The sequence below is a fragment of the Telmatherina bonti genome, assembly GCF_933228915.1.
Source record: "Telmatherina bonti genome assembly, chromosome: 19".
Lineage (NCBI taxonomy): Eukaryota > Metazoa > Chordata > Actinopteri > Atheriniformes > Telmatherinidae > Telmatherina > Telmatherina bonti.
Window position 1 is genome coordinate 7,796,224 of NC_136617.1, and position 20,956 is coordinate 7,817,179.

At 47.9% G+C, this 20,956-nt stretch overlaps 1 protein-coding gene across 8 annotated transcripts in view; it reads left to right on the plus strand.

The window, feature by feature from the left end:
• The window catches only part of macf1a (microtubule actin crosslinking factor 1a), a 323,394-nt gene that overhangs the window by 207,157 nt on the left and 95,281 nt on the right, over positions 1 to 20,956 (plus strand). For 7 of the 8 annotated variants that reach the window (XM_079258488.1, XM_079258491.1, XM_079258489.1 and 4 more), the window contains 16 exons: positions 492 to 644; positions 6,752 to 6,906; positions 7,446 to 7,572; positions 7,657 to 7,840; positions 7,934 to 8,100; positions 8,191 to 8,369; positions 8,451 to 8,589; positions 8,670 to 8,863; positions 8,974 to 9,133; positions 10,286 to 10,369; positions 10,441 to 10,548; positions 10,634 to 10,732; positions 10,828 to 10,950; positions 12,335 to 12,426; positions 12,546 to 12,681; positions 15,366 to 20,885. In XM_079258488.1, coding sequence (XP_079114614.1) covers positions 492 to 644; positions 6,752 to 6,906; positions 7,446 to 7,572; positions 7,657 to 7,840; positions 7,934 to 8,100; positions 8,191 to 8,369; positions 8,451 to 8,589; positions 8,670 to 8,863; positions 8,974 to 9,133; positions 10,286 to 10,369; positions 10,441 to 10,548; positions 10,634 to 10,732; positions 10,828 to 10,950; positions 12,335 to 12,426; positions 12,546 to 12,681; positions 15,366 to 20,885 — 7,620 coding nt within the window. The remainder of the gene's footprint in view (positions 1 to 491; positions 645 to 6,751; positions 6,907 to 7,445; positions 7,573 to 7,656; positions 7,841 to 7,933; positions 8,101 to 8,190; positions 8,370 to 8,450; positions 8,590 to 8,669; positions 8,864 to 8,973; positions 9,134 to 10,285; positions 10,370 to 10,440; positions 10,549 to 10,633; positions 10,733 to 10,827; positions 10,951 to 12,334; positions 12,427 to 12,545; positions 12,682 to 15,365; positions 20,886 to 20,956) is intronic. The other variant, XM_079258495.1, reaches the window with a different exon arrangement.

Below are 20,956 nucleotides of genomic sequence, written 5' to 3' on the forward strand. Positions count from 1 at the left end.
GGAGAGATATAATTAATCAATAAGCAAGTTTCCTAAATAAGATGAATTATAGTTTGATGTGTCTCTAAAAACGTGGCTGCAATTAAATGTTAGGATGCAGATTGATCCTGTTAACTCTGCAAAAAATGACCGAAAACAGCCAAAGATTGAGAGTTTTATCAACTAAAAGTAAAGAAGTTGAGACCCTGAACTTCCAGGACGTTTATAAAACAGCTGAATCTGGAAGATGATGCAGAATAATGTGTTTTAATGGAAGTATTTTTAATAATATCTGTTATATTTACACATTTAAACCCTGTAAAGTTCCTTTCCAGGCCTGTTTGGTTCATTTAGATGCTTTTCTTTTACTTTTCATGCAGCGCCATCTTGTGGTCAACATTGTAAATACAATTAATATACTGACAATGTAAAGTTTCAGCTGTTACCATGGAAACAGTAAACACACAGTGCTGAAGCTGTATAACACGCTGAACATTGTGTCCTTCCTGCAGGAGGAGAAGGAGCAGCTCATCGAGTACCGGGGCACGGTGGCAAGTCTCGTGGGCCGGGCCAAGACGGTGGTTCAGCTCCGCCCCCGCAGCGGCGACAGCTCGCTGGGAGCCACGACCCCCATCAGGGCCATCTGCGACTACAGGCAGATCGAGGTACAGGCCCTTATAAATGTCCCACGTCACCTGTCGGTTCACTTGATGGCTGAAAATCTGCAAAACTCTGGAGGACTTCAGGTCAAAGCGATGTGCTCAGTCCCAGCTCACTCTCCCCCCGCCACCTCGGCCGTGCACCTCCCCACCACTTTGAGCCTCATCCAGCTTAAACCTCAGGGGTTGGAAACTGAAGAAGCACATTGATTATGATCCGATCTGTGAGCTTCTCCACCGTTTCCCACAGAAGAGTCTTTGTGACTCGTAGAGACGCCTCTAAATGTGGAAGCAAAGATTTGTGGGAAGAGCAGCTGTAAAGTCCTCCTCTCACGCGATGCGATGTCCCCGAGGAATCTAAAAGCCAATCAATTATGTATCTGTCCCAACCTTTAAAGCATCACGAGCGGCTCAGCAGGGATGTCCAGCTCCTCCCAATGTTGCTGTGTTTATTCAGCTTTGCCAGCTGAAGCACGCCGAACGTGAGGAAGGGGTTTCCGCTGGACCCCCGCCAGACGTTTTGCTCATTTTTCACCAGACGTGTGGACAGTCATACACATGACCAACAGTAATCTTTCTCTCCTTCACTTTCCTGTGTGTCCTCCTTTCTCTCCATACCCCTCTCACTCCCTCCTCTCCCTCATCCTCCCCCCTTCCTCCCTCTCGTCTGTCGGCTGGGCTGGCAAGACAAACGTTCAGGTATAGCTGCCTATATTCTCCCTCTCTCACCTCAGACTCTCACGCCGCACACTGCACCGCCTGGTTGCCGCTTCCCTATCAGCTGATTGCAGGCTCTATGATCGGTTTCCTGTCTGCAACCTGATGCTTAAAACTTTATTTATACATCTGCTGGTTGTCAATCCAGTTTGCTGAACTAAACTTTCTTCTACAGGAGCGTTAAGGTCACATGAAGACAAAAGAATGAGAAGCTTTTTGCTTTTATTATTATAAATACTTTATACATTTTACATTTCTGAACATCAGGAAATCTCTTCCAAGTTTCAAGTAGTCAGTATTTTATAGAAGCAAACCCATAATGGTAGTCTTCAGTTAGATTTATTCCCTGCATTTTAGTTTTTAATTAAACGCTACAAACAAAACATTTTTTTCCTGTAATGTGATCCTAATGCTCCTAATTTTGTTTGTTGGCATATTAATAATGAGTTTGTATTCAGTGATTTCATATCTGTGCTTTTAGAAAGCTATCATCAAGCTAAAAAATGCTAAAGAAAAAAATCAACGCAATGAAATCGGCACCAATTTGCTGCTTTTTTTAAAAACGCTTATAATTAATTAATATTTTTATTATTTACGTAGGTTTTATAATTCCCCATTTAAACAACGTGCTTCTTGTTCTTACAGTACTAAATACTGTAATATTGACGAGCCATCCTGAAACTGGGGGGCGTGTCCTTGTTCTGAGTGGGCGGGGCCAGTTCAGGCCAGTGGAGCTGACCAATCAGAGCAGAGATTGCTGTTTAAGAAGCAAAAAGTTCCTTACCAGCCGTTTAATGGGAACTTTAACAACACATTAACGAACCTTCGGACAGTACAAACCCACTGCATGAAGACTATAGTGTCACGGTGGCAAAATACTTAAAATGAAAGCTAACTGGGTTGGAAACGTGAAAAGAAAAAGACAGAGTTAAAAGTTTGTTCTTTGACTTTAATGATTAAATTAAACCGAAATTAAGTTTTATTGGAGCATGAAGTGCTTCATATTAGGGCTGGGCGATATGACCAAAATCTCACATCCAGATTAGCTCTTTTTATATCCCCATAACTATATACATAACCATATAAAACTGTAATGTGGTCAGTCATCAGTTATGTGTCAGATGCTCTTGGCAACAGCAGCAGTGATCTCCTTCCATCTGGGGGAACTATGGCCGTATGACGTTCCACAGGTAAAAACCTGTTGCAACGTTTGTGTCTGGAGTTTATTATGAGCTTTTGCTTCCACTTGACGCTGCTTTTTTTTTTTGTTCATTGATTCTTTATTCTGTATTCTTTATCCTGATTCCTGCGCAGGTGATAAAATGAGTTAGTTATGTCGTAGTCCATTGTTGGGACTGTGAGCTAGTCTTTTGTTGGTTCCACGTCTGTCTTTTTATATCCATATGCATCAATGTTACAGAAATATTCCCTCTTTTAGGAACAATTTTATCAGTTTTGGTTGGCTGGTCATGTTTTAGTGAATTATCCTGCTTTAAAACACGTCTGCTACTGTCTTCCTCCATGTTTGTTTATGTATTGCAGTGTCATGACATAAAATACTGCAGTAAAACACCTTATTGTGGTGTAAATGATAAAGCCTTATATTAAACCATAGACATTTTCTATCATCCAAACGATATATATTGTCATATCGCCCAGCCCTAATTCACATAAACACACATGATCATAATGTCTCACATTCGCTCATTCACACACACAACATACATTGGTTTGTTTCAAGGTTTTTACTTACAAGAGGCAGGTTTTATGTGTTGGTTACTGATTAAACTAGCGATCCATTTGAACGCTCAGCCTCGTCATCAGTTGATAGGATCAGGCGGCAACCACTGAACTGAACTGAATTAAACCTGCTGCCTCTCAGGCATCATTCAGTCAGTCAGAGAGTGACGAGCTTCAGGATTCAATGTGCATTTCATATATTTCCTGTATGTGCATAGCTTTGCATTTTTGATGTGTGTGTGTGCAGTGTAGAAGTGAGAGAGGGTGGCGGGTGGGGCGACGGCAGTACAGCTACAGCCATTAGAGCAAATTGACAGAGTGGTTTGTTTCCTTCCTGAGCTGGGGTTCTGAGACGCACGGTGGCAGGAAAGGTGGTGAAACCAGCTCAGGTTTTACTAAAACGCTGTGGTGAAACCACCTCAAGTTTTACTAAAACGCTGCGGTGAAACCAGCTCAGATTTTACTAAAACGCTGCGGTGAAACCAGCTCAGGTTTTACTAAAACGCTGCGGTGAAACCAGCTCAGGTTTTACTAAATGCTGCGGTGAAACCAGCTCGGGTTTTACTAAAACGCTGCGGTGAAACCAGCTCAGGTTTTACTAAATGCTGCGGTGAAACCAGCTCGGGTTTTACTAAAACGCTGCGGTGAAACCAGCTCAGGTTTTACTAAATGCTGCGGTGAAACCAGCTCAGGTTTTACTAAATGCTGCGGTGAAACCAGCTCGGGTTTTACTAAAACGCTGCGGTGAAACCAGCTCAGGTTTTACTAAATGCTGCGGTGAAACCAGCTCGGGTTTTACTAAAACGCTGCGGTGAAACCAGCTCAGGTTTTACTAAATGCTGCGGTGAAACCAGCTCAGGTTTTACTAAAACGCTGCGGTGAAACCAGCTCAGGTTTTACTAAAACGCTGCGGTGAAACCAGCTCAGGTTTTACTAAAACGCTGTGGTGAAACCAGCTCAAGTTTTACTAAAACGCTGTGGTGAAACCACCTCAAGTTTTACTAAAACGCTGTGGTGAAACCAGCTCAAGTTTTACTAAAACGCTGTGGTGAAACCAGCTCAGGTTTTACTAAAACGCTGCGGTGAAACCAGCTCAGGTTTTACTAAATGCTGCGGTGAAACCAGCTCGGGTTTTACTAAAACGCTGCGGTGAAACCAGCTCAAGTTTTACTAAAACGCAGCGTTGAAACCAGCTCAGGTTTTACTAAAACGCTGCGGTGAAACCAGCTCAGGTTTTACTAAATGCTGCGGTGAAACCAGCTCAAGTTTTACTAAAACGCAGCGTTGAAACCAGCTCAGGTTTTACTAAAACGCAGCGTTGAAACCAGCTCAGGTTTTACTAAAACGCTGTGGTGAAACCAGCTCAGATTTTACTAAATGCTGCGGTGAAACCAGCTCAGGTTTTACTAAAACGCTGCGGTGAAACCAGCTCAGGTTTTACTAAAACGCTGCGGTGAAACCAGCTCAGGTTTTACTAAAACGCTGCGGTGAAACCAGCTCAGGTTTTACTAAAACGCTGCGGTGAAACCAGCTCAAGTTTTACTAAAACGCTGTGGTGAAACCACCTCAAGTTTTACTAAAACGCTGCGGTGAAACCAGCTCAAGTTTTACTAAAACGCTGTGGTGAAACCAGCTCAGGTTTTACTAAAACGCTGCGGTGAAACCAGCTCGGGTTTTACTAAAACGCTGCGGTGAAACCAGCTCAAGTTTTACTAAAACGCTGCGGTGAAACCAGCTCAGGTTTTACTAAAACGCTGCGGTGAAACCAGCTCAGGTTTTACTAAATGCTGCGGTGAAACCAGCTCAAGTTTTACTAAAACGCAGCGTTGAAACCAGCTCAGGTTTTACTAAAACGCAGCGTTGAAACCAGCTCAGGTTTTACTAAAACGCTGTGGTGAAACCAGCTCAGATTTTACTAAATGCTGCGGTGAAACCAGCTCAGGTTTTACTAAAACGCAGCGTTGAAACCAGCTCAGGTTTTACTAAAACGCTGTGGTGAAACCAGCTCAAGTTTTACTAAATGCTGCGGTGAAACCAGCTCAGGTTTTTACTAAATGCTGCGGTGAAACCAGCTCAGGTTTTTACTAAATGCTGCGGTGAAATCAGCTCAGGTTTTACTAAAACGCTGTGGTGAAACCAGCTCAAGTTTTACTAAATGCTGCGGTGAAACCAGCTCAGGTTTTACTAAATGCTGCGGTGAAACCAGCTCAGGTTTTACTAAAATGCTGCGGTGAAACCAGCTCAGGTTTTACCAAAACGCTGCGGTGAAACCAGCTTAGGTTTTACTAAAATGCTGCGGTGAAACCAGCTCAAGTTTTACTAAATGCTGCGGTGAAACCAGCTTAGGTTTTACTAAAACGCTGCGGTGAAACCAGCTCAGGTTTTACTAAATGCTGTGGTGAAACCAGCTCAGGTTTTACCAAAACGCTGCGGTGAAACCAGCTTAGGTTTTACTAAAACGCTGCGGTGAAACCAGCTCAAGTTTTACTAAATGCTGCGGTGAAACCAGCTCAGGTTTTACTAAAACGCTGTGGTGAAACCAGCTCAGGTTTTACTAAATGCTGTGGTGAAACCAGCTCAGGTTTTAGTAAATGCTGCGGTGAAACCAGCTCAGGTTTTACTAAATGCTGCGGTGAAACCAGCTCAGGTTTTACTAAATGCTGCGGTGAAACCAGCTCAGGTTTTACTAAATGCTGCGGTGAAACCAGCTCAGGTTTTACTAAAACGCTGTGGTGAAACCAGCTCAAGTTTTACTAAATGCTGCGGTGAAACCAGCTCAGGTTTTACTAAAATGCTGCGGTGAAACCAGCTCAGGTTTTACTAAATGCTGCGGTGAAACCAGCTCAGGTTTTACTAAAACGCTGCGGTGAAACCAGCTCAGGTTTTACTAAATGCTGCGGTGAAACCAGCTCAGGTTTTACTAAAACGCTGCGGTGAAACCAGCTCAGGTTTTACTAAAACGCTGCGGTGAAACCAGCTCAGGTTTTACTAAATGCTGCGGTGAAACCAGCTCAGGTTTTACTAAAATGCTGCGGTGAAACCAGCTCAGGTTTTACTAAATGCTGCGGTGAAACCAGCTCAGGTTTTACTAAAACGCTGCGGTGAAACCAGCTCAGGTTTTACTAAATGCTGCGATGAAACCAGCTCAGGTTTTACTAAATGCTGCGGTGAAACCAGCTCAGGTTTTACTAAAACGCTGCGGTGAAACCAGCTCAGATTTGGCGAAAACACTGCAGTGAAACCAGTTCAGGTTTTTACTAAAATGCTGCGGTGAAACCAGCTCGGGTTTTACTAAAACGCTGCGGTGAAACAAGCTCAGATTTGGCGAAAACACTGCAGTGAAACCAGTTCAGGTTTTACTAAAACGCCGCGGTGAAACCAGCTCGGGTTTTACTAAAACGCCGCTGTACTTTTGCTGCTAACTTCATGAAAACCATGAATGTTTTTATTTTGTTCCATCCTGAGTCTGTTGCCGTGACGATTTCTCCTCTGATCATCCATCCTGTCTCCTCCAACTGTTACTGGTATTATGGAAATGCCTAATTTAATTTTCATCTTGTTTTCCCCATCTGTACCATGTCGCCCCCAACTTCCACCTTTTCCCGCTCGCCTTCATTTGCCTGCTCCCCCCCCCCCATCCTGCTTCTTCCTCTCAGATCACAATAAACCGAGGAGAGGAGTGTGTGCTGGAGGACAACTCTCAGAGGACAAAGTGGAAAGTGATCAGTCCAACGGGGAACGAGGCTATGGTCCCCTCAGTGTGTTTCACCGTCCCTCCCCCCAACCAGGAGGCCATCGACACGGCCAGCAGGTGAGTCAAACCGGGACCAGGTTGAGACGTTTCTGAAGAACCCTACAGTTTTGGAAATGTGGCTGAAATTTGGCTCAGAGAAACATAAAACTGAACCTTCTGCATGAACAGCAGGTTAAAGATCACTTGACTCAACATATAAACCCAAATTAATTCAGATTAAGACATTAATGTCTGATCTTTGCTGCCATCTGGTGGTTCACATGGAGATAGCGACTTTATTTTTTTATAGAGCTCTTAAAAAGCTGATCGATTAGATAGAAAATAAGCATAAAAATCAGAAGAAAACTTTCAGCTTAAAGGTAACAACTTTTAAATAAAAACTACTGACATTCAGCTGAGAACAGGAGGCTCTTTAACCTGGATGTTCCAGCTGATCTGAGGCTTTCTGGGAGTTTCTTCCAGACATGTGGAGCATAGAAGCTGAATGCAGCTTCTCCATGTCTGCTCTCTGAGAACTGATGAAAGACCAGGTCCAGATGACCTGAGGGGTCTGGCAGGAACAGGTGATATTCTCGCTGGTGTTTCTGTGCGAACAGGACGGAGCAGTTGTACCAGAAGGTCATGAGTCTGTGGCATCAGCTGCATGTCAACATGAAGAGTGTGGTTTCCTGGCATTACCTGCTCAAAGACATCAGGACCGTGTCAGAGTGGACGCTGGAGACGGTGAGTCAGGCAGTCAGTTTGTCCAACTTCTCTGCTTATTTTTACTCAAAGCCGCTTTCCTTCCTCCTCCTGTGGGTCACACAGGTCCGCCGCCAGTCTCCGTCGGAGCGGCAGCACGTCCTGGATCACCTGGAGTCCCAGCTAGCCGACTTCCTCTCGGACACCAAAGAGAGCTCTCTGTTCACGCCGGCCGACAGACGGGAGCTGGAGGTGGAAGTTGGGGAGGCACAGCAGCACTGCCGGGACCTGCTGCTCAACATGGAGACCGGTGAGGCGGGACGAGCAAAGCTTTGTGGTTTTTATCGTCCTGTCAGACGTGTTGGAATAATAAAACCTGAATAAAACTTTTTACCGTCTCCAGCGGAGAAGGACGAGTCCGTGTCCCAGTCGTACCTGTCGGAGCTGCAGAATGTCACACTTCGTCTGAATGAGGTCGAGAAGAGACTGATGAGGGGGATCGAGACGCCGCCTCCCAGCCGGCTGTGTGGTGGAAACGCAGACATCAGCATCCAGATCGCAGAGCAAGAGGTCCGTTTGAGCGCCGTCAGCTGGAGCTTTCAGAATATTTGGGTTTGTAAAAGGTTTCATTTTCTGTTTTTTCTCCGTCTGATGGTCCAGAAGCTGCAGTCGGAGCTAGACGCCCTGCGGTCCGGACTGGGAGACGTGTCTCGACGTTGCGTCCGATTCTTCGAGGAGAAGCCGACGTCCTCCAGCGTTCCCATCCTCCGATCCGAACTCAGTCAGGCGGTGGAGAGGACGGATAAACTGCACAACCTGTCGTCGGCTTACTTAGAGAAGTTGGTGACATTTCCTCCGTTTTTCCGCCTGAAATCCTTCAGTTCGCTTTGAAGTGACGTTTTGACTTTCCATCTCTTCAGGTTAAAAACCGTGGAGGTCCTGATGCGGAGCCTGGATGAAGCAGAGAGCCAGCTCAGAAAGTACGAGAGCAGACTGAGTGAAGAGGACATCGTTCCTGCAGACACGGCCGCCATTCACAACCTCCGAGACCAGCTGGAGGTAAAGGCCGCACAGAGAAAAGGCACAAGGTTGTGAAATTTTTGCCACAAGTTTCGTTTTGACTTTTTTTTTTATTGCAGAGGTGGCAGGCAGAGCTTGGCGAGCAGGAAGGCATCTTTCAGGCCCTTCAGGCACAAGTGGGCCAGGCCAGAGAGGCGGGGTCTCAGCTCAGTAAGCTCCACCCAGACCGCAGCCCCGAACTGGAGCGCTACCAGGAGAAAGCCAGTCAGGTGGCAGAGAGGTTGAGTGGCATCAAAAGACAGATGGAGACACGGTGAGCAGCGATGAACAGCGAGAACCCAGCGCTCTGAGTCATGTGATCCAGTTAACGGTTCTGTCTGCGTGTGACGAATACATTCTGAGAGTCGTCTTGTTTCTCCTCAGCCGGGCCGACCTGGAGGCTCTGGGCTCGGCGCTGAAGCACTACAGAGACGGTCACTCCGCTCTGATCACGTGGATCGAAGAGACGACGGAGAGACAAGAAAACACACAACCTGGACAGACTGACAGCAAAGCCTTGTCGGAGCAGCTGGCCCAGCAAACGGTCAGTAACACCTTCAGAGGCCGCTGCAGTCTGAGTCTGAACATCCCACACGAGAGAGCGATCCCACGCGAGTAAATGTGATCCCACGCGAGTAAGTGCGATCCCACGCGAGAGAGCGATCCCACGCGAGAGAGCGATCCCGCGCGAGTAAGTGCAATCCCACGCGAGAGAGCGATCCCACGCGAGTAAGTGCAATCCCACGCGAGAGAGCGATCCCACGCGAGTAAGTGCGATCCCACGCGAGTAAGTGCGATCCCACGCGAGTAAGTGCAATCCCATGCGAGAGAGCGATCCCACGCGAGTAAGTGCGATCCCACGCGAGTAAGTGCGATCCCACGCGAGTAAGTGCGATCCCACGCGAGTAAGTGCAATCCCATGCGAGAGAGCGATCCCACGCGAGTAAGTGCGATCCCACGCGAGTAAGTGCGATCCCACGCGAGAGAGTGATCCCACGCGAGAGAGCGATCCCACGCGAGTAAGTGCGATCCCACGCGAGTAAGTGCGATCCCACGCGAGAGAGTGATCCCACGCGAGAGAGTGATCCCACGCGAGAGAGCGATCCCACGCGAGTAAGTGCAATCCCATGCAAGAGAGCGATCCCAAGCGAGAGAGCGATCCCACGCGAGTAAGTGCGATCCCACACGAGAGCGATCCCACGCGAGAGAGCGATCCCACGCGAGTAAGTGCAATCCCACGCAAGAGAGCGATCCCAAGCGAGAGAGCAATCCCACGCGAGAGAGCGATCCCACGCAAGAGTGCGATCCCACGCAAGAGAGCGGTTCCATGCGAGTAAGTGCAATCCCACGCGAGAGAGCGATCCCACGCAAGAGTGCGATCCCACGCAAGAGAGCGGTTCCACGCGAGTAAGTGCGATCCCACGCGAGAGAGCGATCCCACGCGAGTAAGTGCAATCCCACGCGAGAGAGCGATCCCACGCAAGAGAGCGATCCCACGCGAGAGAGCGGTTCCACGCGAGTAAGTGCGATCCCACGCGAGAGAGCGATCCCATGCGAGTAAGTGCGATCCCACGCATGCAAGTGCGATCCCACGCATGCAAGTGCGATCCCACGCGTGTAAGTGCGATCCGAGACATCAGAGATCCGACAGCACATGGAGAAGAATTTTTCCCAGTAATGTTCTTTTTATTTTCAGGCTTTAGTTGCTGAGATCGAGCAGAACCAGTCCAAACTGGACGAGTGCCAGACTTACTCCAAGCAGTACTGCACCTCAGTCAAGGTAAGAAACATCTTCATCTTCAGTTTCCAGCTTGGTTTTTTTCTGTTTCTCATGAAGGTTTCTCCCTGCAGGATTACGAACTGCAGCTGATGACGTACCGAGCGTTTGTAGAGTCCATGCACAAGTCGCCTGTCAAGAGGAGGAGGATGCACTCTTCCTCTGACGCCATCACTCAGGAGGTGAGTTGAACTTTCAGACAGATGTCAAACATTTTCTGAATCCAATCTGAAGTAAATATTTCATTTTTTGTTGATATCTCTCCAGTTTATGGACTTACGCACACGTTACACAGCTCTGGTTACCTTGACAACGCAGCATGTAAAATACATCAGCGACGCTCTGAGGAGACTGGAAGAGGAAGAGGTTTGTTTGACTTCATCACGCTGCATTTTGTGTTTTCATGTTGACGATCACAAGATATGCTGACTGTCTGTGCTTTCAATCCTCCACCTGTGCAGAAAGAGGTGGAGGAGGAGAAGCAGGCCAGAGTGGGCCAGGTCTCAGACCTGTTGGGCTGGGTCAGAGGCCTCCAGGGACGGAGCGGCGGTCCCAACGCAGAGTCATCGCTCGCTGCTCAGCAGGTAAAATACAAAACTCTGCAACGTTGACGTGGCTGGATCTTAACCCTTTCATGCCGTATGAATCATATTTGATACCTTTTGCATCATTTTATGGTAAAAACTCGGTTGAACCAAGCGGCAGCCTCCAGAGTTTAAAAGTGAAGACTATGCGGAAGTGCATAAAACTGCAGTTCCCCTTTCATCCACTAGGGGCTTCAAACAGCGAATCCCCATAGACCCCCATGTTAAAAAAGACCAACTTCACAGCAGAATAAACATGTTTACAGCAGAAATAAACATCTTTACAGCCTGGTACAAAAATCCAGTTTCATTTAATAGGTCGGGTTTACCTTCATGACAACTGTGGGGGGAGTGAATTTTTTTTTCAAACTCGCCCGTTTTAATCTCGAAGTTTGGCATATTTAGGGGCGTGTCCTTTTGATTGACAGCTACCAGATCTCCCACTTCAAGTAAGAAGAACGTAGAACAACCGCGGTTTTTAGCCGGTTAACAACGTGACTTAGCTTTAGCCCACTTACCTCCGTAAGCTGGTTAGCTCCTGTTTGCTCCTGTTTGCTCCGGGTTAGCTCGGTTAGTTCTTAGCTACAGAAAGAGTTCACTCAATGTCAGTCATCCACCATGACACTCACAGCCCCCCTCTCAGCTCCACCTCTTTGCCCATATTTGGATTTTCCGGGCGAGACGGCATGCCCCTGCCAAGATGGTGATGGTAGGAACTGCCCACAAAGCTTCAATTCAGCTCTTCAGAAACCTACAGGTGACGTCATGGAGGCTCCGTCCATCTCTATATATACAGTCTATGGGTTGAACACAATCCCATACTTGCCTTCTGCCCCCTGGTGGACACATTTTGAACTATTTGACATACAACATCATGATAAATAGTAAAAATTTAAAATACTATTGTTGTTGTTAAAGGACCAAATAAAGAACTTCAGGTAAAAAAAAAAAAAAAAAGAAAGGATAAAAAAATTTTAAAAAAAGATCTTTCTCCCCGTTTCTTGGTGTCAGCCTTTACAGAGGAGGTAGGAGATGTTCTCAAGGAGTATTTGTCTCCAAACTCCCCTTCACACCCTGATTGCAGCCGATTTATTAAATGTTCTGACGTAATAAAACGTCACCAGTGGAACAGACTGAAAATCATCATCCAGTCACTTCAGCCCGCCTGGTTTAAACGTTTGGATGGTCATATGTTGATCAAGCTACCATCTGTCCCTCCCCCCTCAACGTCTCTGCCCCTCTTTGTGCACGAATCGTGAGGCTTGGAGCTCTTGTAAAGGCAACGAAGAAAAGCCAGAGAACGTAGCTTGTTCGATCGTCTTTTCCTGGATCTTCTACCTGCCTTTAAAGGGTTAACCATGTAGCTGCTGTGCTTTCTGATCAGGCCATCAGCGAACAGGTATCTGCCAGGAAGGACCAGGTAGCCGAAGCTATAAGGAGCACACAGGTCTTCCTGATGTCTAAACAGGCTAGCAAGTAAGTTTACATGTGTGCTAGTATAACCCCTCTCCACACACTCACACTCTGCAGACTTTTATCTATCTGACACGTTAAGCCAAGAATCTGCACATCCTGACCTCTGACCTCTCCTCCAGGTTGTCTCCAGAGGAGCGGGCCGAGGTGGAGGCCCAGCTGGACGAGCTGACGGCCACCTACAACCAGCTGCTGGACAGCTCCACCCAGCAGCTGCAGCAGCTGGAGCAGCAGCTGGCCAAGGAGGAGCAGAGAAAGGTAGCTGGAGTGGGGTTGAGTCGTGGTTGAAACGCTTCTGTAAAACGTTGCTTTGAGTCTGAATCTGAGTCGGCGTGCGGCCAGCGAGACATGGTGTGTGTGTGTGTGTGTGTGTGTTTGACGGCATGTTGTGTGTTCACAGTGTGTTGTTTTTTTTTTTTTTATCACAAACATCATCACTGTTGACTTGGTTTGGTTTAACAAGCATCACAGACTCTGTTCAGACGTGTTTTTGGACCATTTCCTGTGAAATGATGAAGAACAGATCAAGCTGACGGTCTGAGAAGAAAATTAAGTGAAAAATAAATTTCCTGGACGATACCGTCTGAACGGAGCGATCCATCCTCACGTTGTTCTCCTAAAAGCTTGCAGTCATGTCATTTTACCATAAACACATCATCATCATCATCATCATCAGAGAGCACAAGCTGAGCTGCTAACATGGTTAACTCTCGGCCTTAGTGGTGCTGCAGCAGAGAAGTAGAAACAGATTAGCAGCTGATAGATGCATCATTAGAAACATTTCCTGCAGTTTGACGTTCATCTGCAGGTCGAATGTTTCTGCATAAAGTCCACACATGACTTTTATCATTTATCTTATTCTAAGTCTGAATCCAGCCCTCCTTTCTTTGTGTGTTATCAGAAATCAGCACAATAAATGGAACATAAATGGAAATACAGACTTTTTTTTTTCATAAAATGGTCTCCAGGAACCTTCAAGTACTTTACAAAGTTCTTCTTTGGACGTTCTGTGTTTTGTTCTTTTCTCCGTCCAGATGATCCCACACTGCTTCAGACCTGCTGCTGATTTTCAGCCTTTTCTTCCCGTTTCTCTTCCTTCCTGACAGCCACGTATCCATGGAAACCATTTCTGATGAAGCTTCAGCGATCAGTAGGCGGATCAGATGAAGATTCGGATGGATCTTTAACTGGTTAACTGTCTGTTACAGTCCCAAACTAAAAACACGGCTAAACACAAATTAGACGAACATGTCAGACCCCCACCGATGCAGCGACGAGTCAAAAGGAAGTTTAATACCTCCAGAAATAATGAAGAAGAAGAAAAACCAGACAAGCAGTTGGCTGTAGGATCTGAGCTGCTCCCCAAATCATAAGAACCAAAACCAAAAACTGGAACCACAAAGACTCCCAGCTCATAGAAATAAACAAAACGAAGCTGCAGTGGTTCAGGTGAGGGCAGTGGGAACCATGATGCTTCTACAACTCGTACACAGACCACGTTGGCCGGCCAATCAGCTGAAAGAAGCAAGTTCTCCACAGCAGAACATCTTTTGTTCTGCTGGTTTTCATCGATGTAAGAAGCTGCTGCTGACAAAGTTCCAGTTTTCTGTTATGTGTCGATGCTACACTGGCTCATCCCTTTAGTTAGGAGCCTTTTCACACCTGAATCCGTCTCAAGTCAGAGTGAAATGGTTCAAACAAGACTAAATATCCAGATACTGAAACTGCTGTCATGTCTGGAGAGCTGTATCTGTTCATTCAGACCACTTTTAAAACACTTTGGAGGAGAAACACAAAGAAATGAAGGGTGGATTCAGACTTAAACTCTGCACATTCGCAGCTGTCTGTCGTCTCCTGTTTACGCCGTCAGATTGAATGTGTGCAACAAATGATGGTTTATATGGAAGCTTTGTGGATTTAAAATGTCTTTTCTGCGACTAAATCCTTGAAGAAAATAAGTTTTCAGTGTAAATGCACCAGAGGCCTGCTGTGCAAAGAAACTCACCTCACCATTTGAGCACGTTGTGTCCAGATCACAAGTGTGTGTGTGTGTGTGTGTGTGTGTGTGAATGGAGATTTTTGTGTTTGTTCTAATGCAAACTATTAATATGTGAAACTTTAAACCAGCACTGTGCTTGAAACTCACTAACAGCTGCCGAAGGAGAGTTGCGGACGTCCAAACAGAGGATCAGAATGACAGAAGGAAACAAAACAGACTTTCTAAGATCCGTTTAGCTCTCATAATCCTGAAGTCTTCGTTCTGTGGAGGCAGACGGGTAAATCAGTCATTAAAATGATGGTAAACAGTAAATATAGAAATGATTCCCATTCAACCCAACGTCTGATCCACGCAGTCATTGTTTAGTAGATTTGTTGTTTATTCAGAGTTTATTCCAGTTTACTGTGAAGTCAGGGAGGGTTTAGTGCGGGAGAAGTTTTAGGATACTGACGAGCGGCATGCAGAGCGCTAACAACCAGCTTCTCACCTGTCGCGCCTGGCTCTGCCGAGCCGTACGCTGGCCCGTTAGTGTCCACCAGACAAGCCCGGACGGTAAGTAGCGCCTGCTTTTTCTCTTTACCGTTTTGCTCTCGTAGACATTTTCGTCTTATCTGCTTTCTATCTCTGCTTTTTGTTATCTGGAGCTCTTTTTGCCCTGTTGGTAGTTTGCTTTGTTGCATGCTTTGTGCTTGTTTTAGATTAGTGAAGGTACGTATTTAAAAGGTTATTTTAAACATAAAAATGTTAAAAACAAACTTTAAATGTATAATAATATTAAGATAATGTATTTAAAGTGTGTTAATGGGAAGTGGTTGTGGGTTTTCTTCTTCTGGTTCTTGTATCTGTCATATTTAGCAGCGTTAGCATCAGGTAACGTTATTACAGGACTACACTGGTGGAAGAAAGAATGTAAACTGGCGTTTTGTTTTCTTTCTTCTTGCAGAACCAAGTTGCCGTCGCTGGAGTGATTGATCTGGGAACGGTGGAGACGTTCTCGGTATTCCAAGCAGCCCAGCGTGGTCTGATCGACCAGGACAGCTGCCTCGTACTGCTGGAGGCTCAGCTCGTAACGGGTGGACTCCTCCAGCCTGACTCTTCTGTTGGCCTCTCTCTGGAACAAGGTCTAAGCCGAGGCCTGGTTGATTCTCACGCCAGGCGGTCGCTGTCGGAGCTGGAGGCGGCTCTGGATGTGGTGGAAAACACTAAATCAGTGCATGACGCTGAGCTGAAGGTGCTGCCTGTCGTTGCAGCCGTGGAGTCCGGGCTCATCGGGGAGGAGGTGGGGCTGCGGATTCTTCAGCAGCAGGTGAACACAGGAGGCCTGAGGGATTCATCTGGGAACATGATGAGTTTGCAGCAGGCAGAGGATTTGAGACTTCTGTCTCCCCGAACGTTAGCCCGGCTGCTCGCTCGGCTGCGACACAAAGAGCTGATCGATCCAAACACAGCCGAGAAGCTGAGTCTCCCTGAGCTGCAGCTGCGCTGCGTTCTGGATGACGACTCCGGTCTCCTCCTCCTTCCTGTCAAGCAGCAACCCGGAGGAACAGTTTGCCTCCGTTCTGGGAGGAAAGTTGGCATCTTCCGCGCCGTCCAGGAGGGGCTGATCGATCGAAAAGTTACTGTACGACTGCTCGAAGCTCAGCTCTTTGCCGGAGGTATTGCTGACCCACGATCTGGCTACCGGTTGACAATCGATGAGGCCGTTCGTCTCGGGCTAATGGACCAGGATTTAGCCTGTGCCATGTTGGCACGACAACTCCAGAATGGGGGCATTCTTGACTGTGGTAGCGGGGAACGGCTGGACTTGGAGGAGAGCATCCGCAGGGGTCTTCTCTCTCCTCGCCTGGCTCTGTCAGTACTCGAGTCTCTTTGGGCTTTTATGGGGCTCCTCTGGCCTGAATCTGGAGAACTTCTTCCCATTGCTGAGGCTCTTCAGCAAGGAGTGATCTCAGGGGATCTAGCGAGGAACATCCTAAGAAAACGGCATGCTGTTGGGGGTCTGTACAACCCAGAAACTCTACAGGTTCTTCCCCTAAATGAGGCGGCAGAAGAGGCCCTTGAGCCCGGTGTTGTACGTTGTCTCAGAGACATCCACATACCAGATGTTCTTTCCAACATGAACCAGTCACGTGCGCCATGTCTGAACCGCCTGAGCTGGGGCTCTACCAGCTCTTCTCCACCTCCATCCTCTCCATCGTCTTCCTCCGGCCTCGAGGAGGAAACTCCCCCCACAAACAGATCAGATCCTAAAGAACAAGCCAGACACAAACTGCTGTTTCACCTCATGACTCAGAGCTATGCGGACGCTCGTTCTGGACAACGGTTGGTTCTGCTCGACCCGGAGCTGATAACGATGGTTAAAGCCACCGAGTCGGCTGCCGGTGACCCGAGTCAGTCTGAGTCTCCAAGCAGTTTGACTGCAGATGTGCAGGTTGGGATGGAAAAGGAAGGGGAAGTTGGTATCAGTCGGTCAGAAGAAGCAGGCAGTGATGGAGAAATGGAAGTTGAAGAAGGAGTTGGCTCAAGTGTTGCTGAGGTTGGAATCAGCACAACAAACAGGACTGAAGATAAATATGAGGAAAGTAACTCAACAGCATCTGTAAGGAGGGATGTAGAGGGTAAAACACACGGACGAAAGGAAGAACTGCTTGGTAGAGAGAACTTAGTGGCTTCAGAGAGGAAAACAACTGAATCCAGACCCAGGGAGAGCCTTCACCAGGATGCTAGAGGTGAAATCATGGCAGCCCCTCTAAAACCAGAGAATGATATTAAAACTGAGGAATTCGAAGACCAAATTACCAAAGACCAAAGAGTTAAAGCAAATGTAAGCATTAAGGAAGCACAGACACAAGAAAGTACAGATACCAGACATTCCCAGACTCAATCAGAAGAAATTAAACCTTCAGCGGAGACGACCCCGGTGGACGTTGAACCTCTCGTTGGTCACTCTGAATCAGATGTGAAGAAACATGGTGAGGATGCCGAGATGGAGAGGTTAGTCCTCCAGCTCAAACAGGGAGGTCTGCTGACGGAGGAAGGAGAAAAGCTGCTTCCAGACGAAGCCGTAGCCCAGGGTGTCCTTCCCGGTCACACCGCGGTTAAGTTAATGTCTGAGGCAGGTCTGTTTGGGGGATTCCTGGATGCCAGCAGCGGCGACTCACTCAGCATGGAGGAAGTTATGCAGGAGGGGTTACTGGATGAAGATCTCATGTGGGGCGTCCTGAAGTCGGAGAAAACCCTTGCAGGTGTCGTTGATGTGGAGAAGAAGCAGATCTGTGGGGTGAAGGATGCAGCTCAGGCCGGGTTGATCGACTCTGACACTGCAGCTCGACTTCTGGAAGCTCAGGTGGCGTCTGGGGGAGTGGTGGACCTGCGCAGGGATAAGAAGGTCTCTGTGACTTTAGCAGCTAACATGGGGTTGATCGAAGAAGCCCAAAGGGAAGAACTGATGGCATTAGAAAAGGCGTACAAAGGAAAGGACACAGATTCAGCTACGATGCTAAAGAAAGCCAGATTACAGCTACAGATGGAGGGCGTCGTAGATCCAGAGTCTAGGGCTCCAGTTCCACTGGATCAGGCTCTACAGAAAGGGTTTATTACATCCGAGGAGGCTTATCAGGTGTTGGCGACTCAGGTGGCTGAAGGTGGGATAATACACCATGCTTCTGGAATGAGGCTTTCCATTTCCGATGCCGTCGATAGAGGGCTTGTGGATCGCTCCATTGCTTCTGGGCTTGAGGAGCTGCAGTGGGTCTATCAAGGAAAGGCCAGCGGCTCGAGTCACCCTAAGGCGGTTGCTTTTCAAGCATCGACTGGAGCTGTGTTAGACCCCGACACCGGGTCGAGGCTGACGCTGACAGAGGCGGTTTCTAAAGGTCTTCTAGATGAGACCACAGCCAGTGAAGTCATGGCGTCGCCCACAGTAACGGGAGGAGTGATCGACCCTCAAACTGCACGCCTCGTGCCGTATTCACAACTTGTGAAACAGGGGAAGATAGATATCGAAACAGGGCAACGCTTCTTGGAGGTGAAGCCATTCCGAGGTGTTCAGGATGAGCAAACAATGGAAAACTTGACCCTTCCTGAAGCTGTTGCCTTAAAGCAAGTTGACCCGGTTCCAGCACTGCGGCTGCTCCAAAGCCAGGCCGACAGCAGCGGGATTATCGACATCAGCACAGGAGAAAGACTCCCGCTGCCCGAAGCCTCTAGGAGAGGTTTGGTTGGAGAAGATATGGTGAAGGAAATAATCACCAAGCAGCTTATGAAAGGAGGCGTATTTGATCCTGCTACTGGACAACGGGTCTCTAGTCTCACTGACGCTGTCTCATTGGGACTGGTCGATAACAAGGTGGCTTTAGAGATTCAGGAGAAGCTGGATTCAGGCGATAGCTCTACCGCTGTTGCTTCATCTAATGGAGCATCCAGTCCTGCAGACACATCAGGAAGAAGCTCAGACAGCCCAGCAAACTGGTCTGGTTCAGCTTCAGGTGTCCCAAAGAGAGGAGTAGAGGTCCCACAGGAGGATGGGACAACCAATCAGTCGCCACTTCAAGACTCTTCCACAGAAGACGACAAAGCAGACCGACCAGAGTCAGACGGAGGAAAGTCTTCCCCCGATCAGCCCATGGATGTCTTGCTGAAGTTTGCAGCAAATGTTGAGAAAAGGATTCAGGAAGCTATTAGTCACATGACGCCTCAGATGGACGTCAGCGAATCGGAGAAACTTCCCAAACTGGAGCCTGATGAGGATAAAACTGATAACAAACCAGGCAAAAACGTTGTTGGAGAGTCTGTGCAGGCACACATCCATCGTCCCGACCAGGAGTCTGATAAAAAGCTCCGAGAAGGGGCTGACGAGATGCGTGAATCCAGCGGTGACGGGACAGTAATGACCTCTCATGTCTCTGAAGATGGAAGATTAACTCCAGAAAGAACAAGTGACAGACAAAGTACGGATCACGTCACGTTGTCAGGCGTTCAGGAGGACGATTACAGAAAGGATGATGTGAAAGGGACGGATAAAGAAGTGGAGGGACAATTAAACCTCAAAGACTCGGAGATCAAAACCGAGACTGACGTGGAGCAACCAGGACGGTTAATGACCTCAAGCAAAAAGTCAGAAAACAAAAGCAAAAAGAAGAAGAGGAGTAAAAAGAAGGCAAAAAGTAAAGAAGTAGAAACAGAATCGGACTTTGCAGATATAAAAGAATCATCTGAAACTGATGGAGCTGTTGCAGGAAGACCTTCAGAGGCTGCTGGTGACGTCCGAGTGGAGATTAAACCGCCAGACGATGAAAAATCAGAGAGTCGTGGAGGAAAAGCAGGAGGGATGGACGGGACTGGAAGTGGTTCAGTAGGAGAGAGACAGGAGGAGGTTTCTGTTAGTCTGGAGATCATAAAAGCAACAAGTGAGCCAGAGAAAGATGCTGTGGAGGAGGCTGATGTTAAAGAGGAGGTGGAAAGACATGGAGAGTCTGAGGAGATAGGAGGACCAGAAGGGAGTCAGGAGGCGAAGAAGCTTCATAAATCAAGTCTTCCAGATGAGGTAAAGGCTGCTTTGATTCTGAAAGCCAAAGAGAGCATTCTTAGAAAGGTGTTTGAGAAAGGAGTGAACGAGAAGCAGGCGGCCGAGGAGCTGGAGGCGCTCCGTAAGGAGGTGGGGAAGAAGGAGGCTCAAGGAGCAGCGGGTGGGAAAACAGGAAGTCTGAAAGGAAGCAGAGATGATGTCAGAGGAGATGAAACCACGACGGCCAGCGATTCGCCGGAGACGACCGTTAAGGTGGAGGACGGGAAGCTGGAAGAGATCGCAGAAGGCAAACCGGTGGTCGAAGACGGGACGGAGGGAGAACTGCTACGGCTTCAGCTGAAAGAAACTCTGCCGAGCAAAAGAAGTAAGAAGAGCAAGAAGTCCAAGAGTCCAAAAGCAGCAGACAAAGCCGAGGCAGAGCAAATAACCAGAGAGGTAAAGCTGGATTCAGTGGCAGCAGAAATTACCACCAAACCCAGTGCAGAGAAACCAGATCCAGTCTGCTCCCAGTCGGCTGATGGTCCATCAGTCCGTGATGGACTCCAGCCTCCAGAGGAGACTCAAGGAGCAGAAGAGTCTGAGCCAGATCCCAGAGCCGACAGCGACTTCTCTCAGCATGTTCCACTCCAACAGGACGTTCCTTCCACGGCTCAGTCCGAGGATCCACGAGCCCACAAGACAGAGGCAGAAAGTCAGAAGGAAAGGCGTCAACTAACTGCGGCCGAGCAGCGCGGTGGCTCTGAAGGTGTGGAGGTCCATCAGGAGCTTCCTGACTCTGCAGGAGGTGCAGCGACGCTCCCAGAGGAAGCTTCAGGTGGGTCCGACTCAGCCGGAGGGACTGAGACCGCCTCCGAGAGCCTCCAAGAAGAAGCAGAAGGCCGTGAGGCTCAAGCAGCTGCATCAGACGGAGAGGAGGCAACCTCCACGCCGAAGAAGGTGAGAAGAAAAACCCCTCAACCTGTTTGGTTTTACAGGATGTCTGGAGTGAATCTGAAGCGTGATTTGTG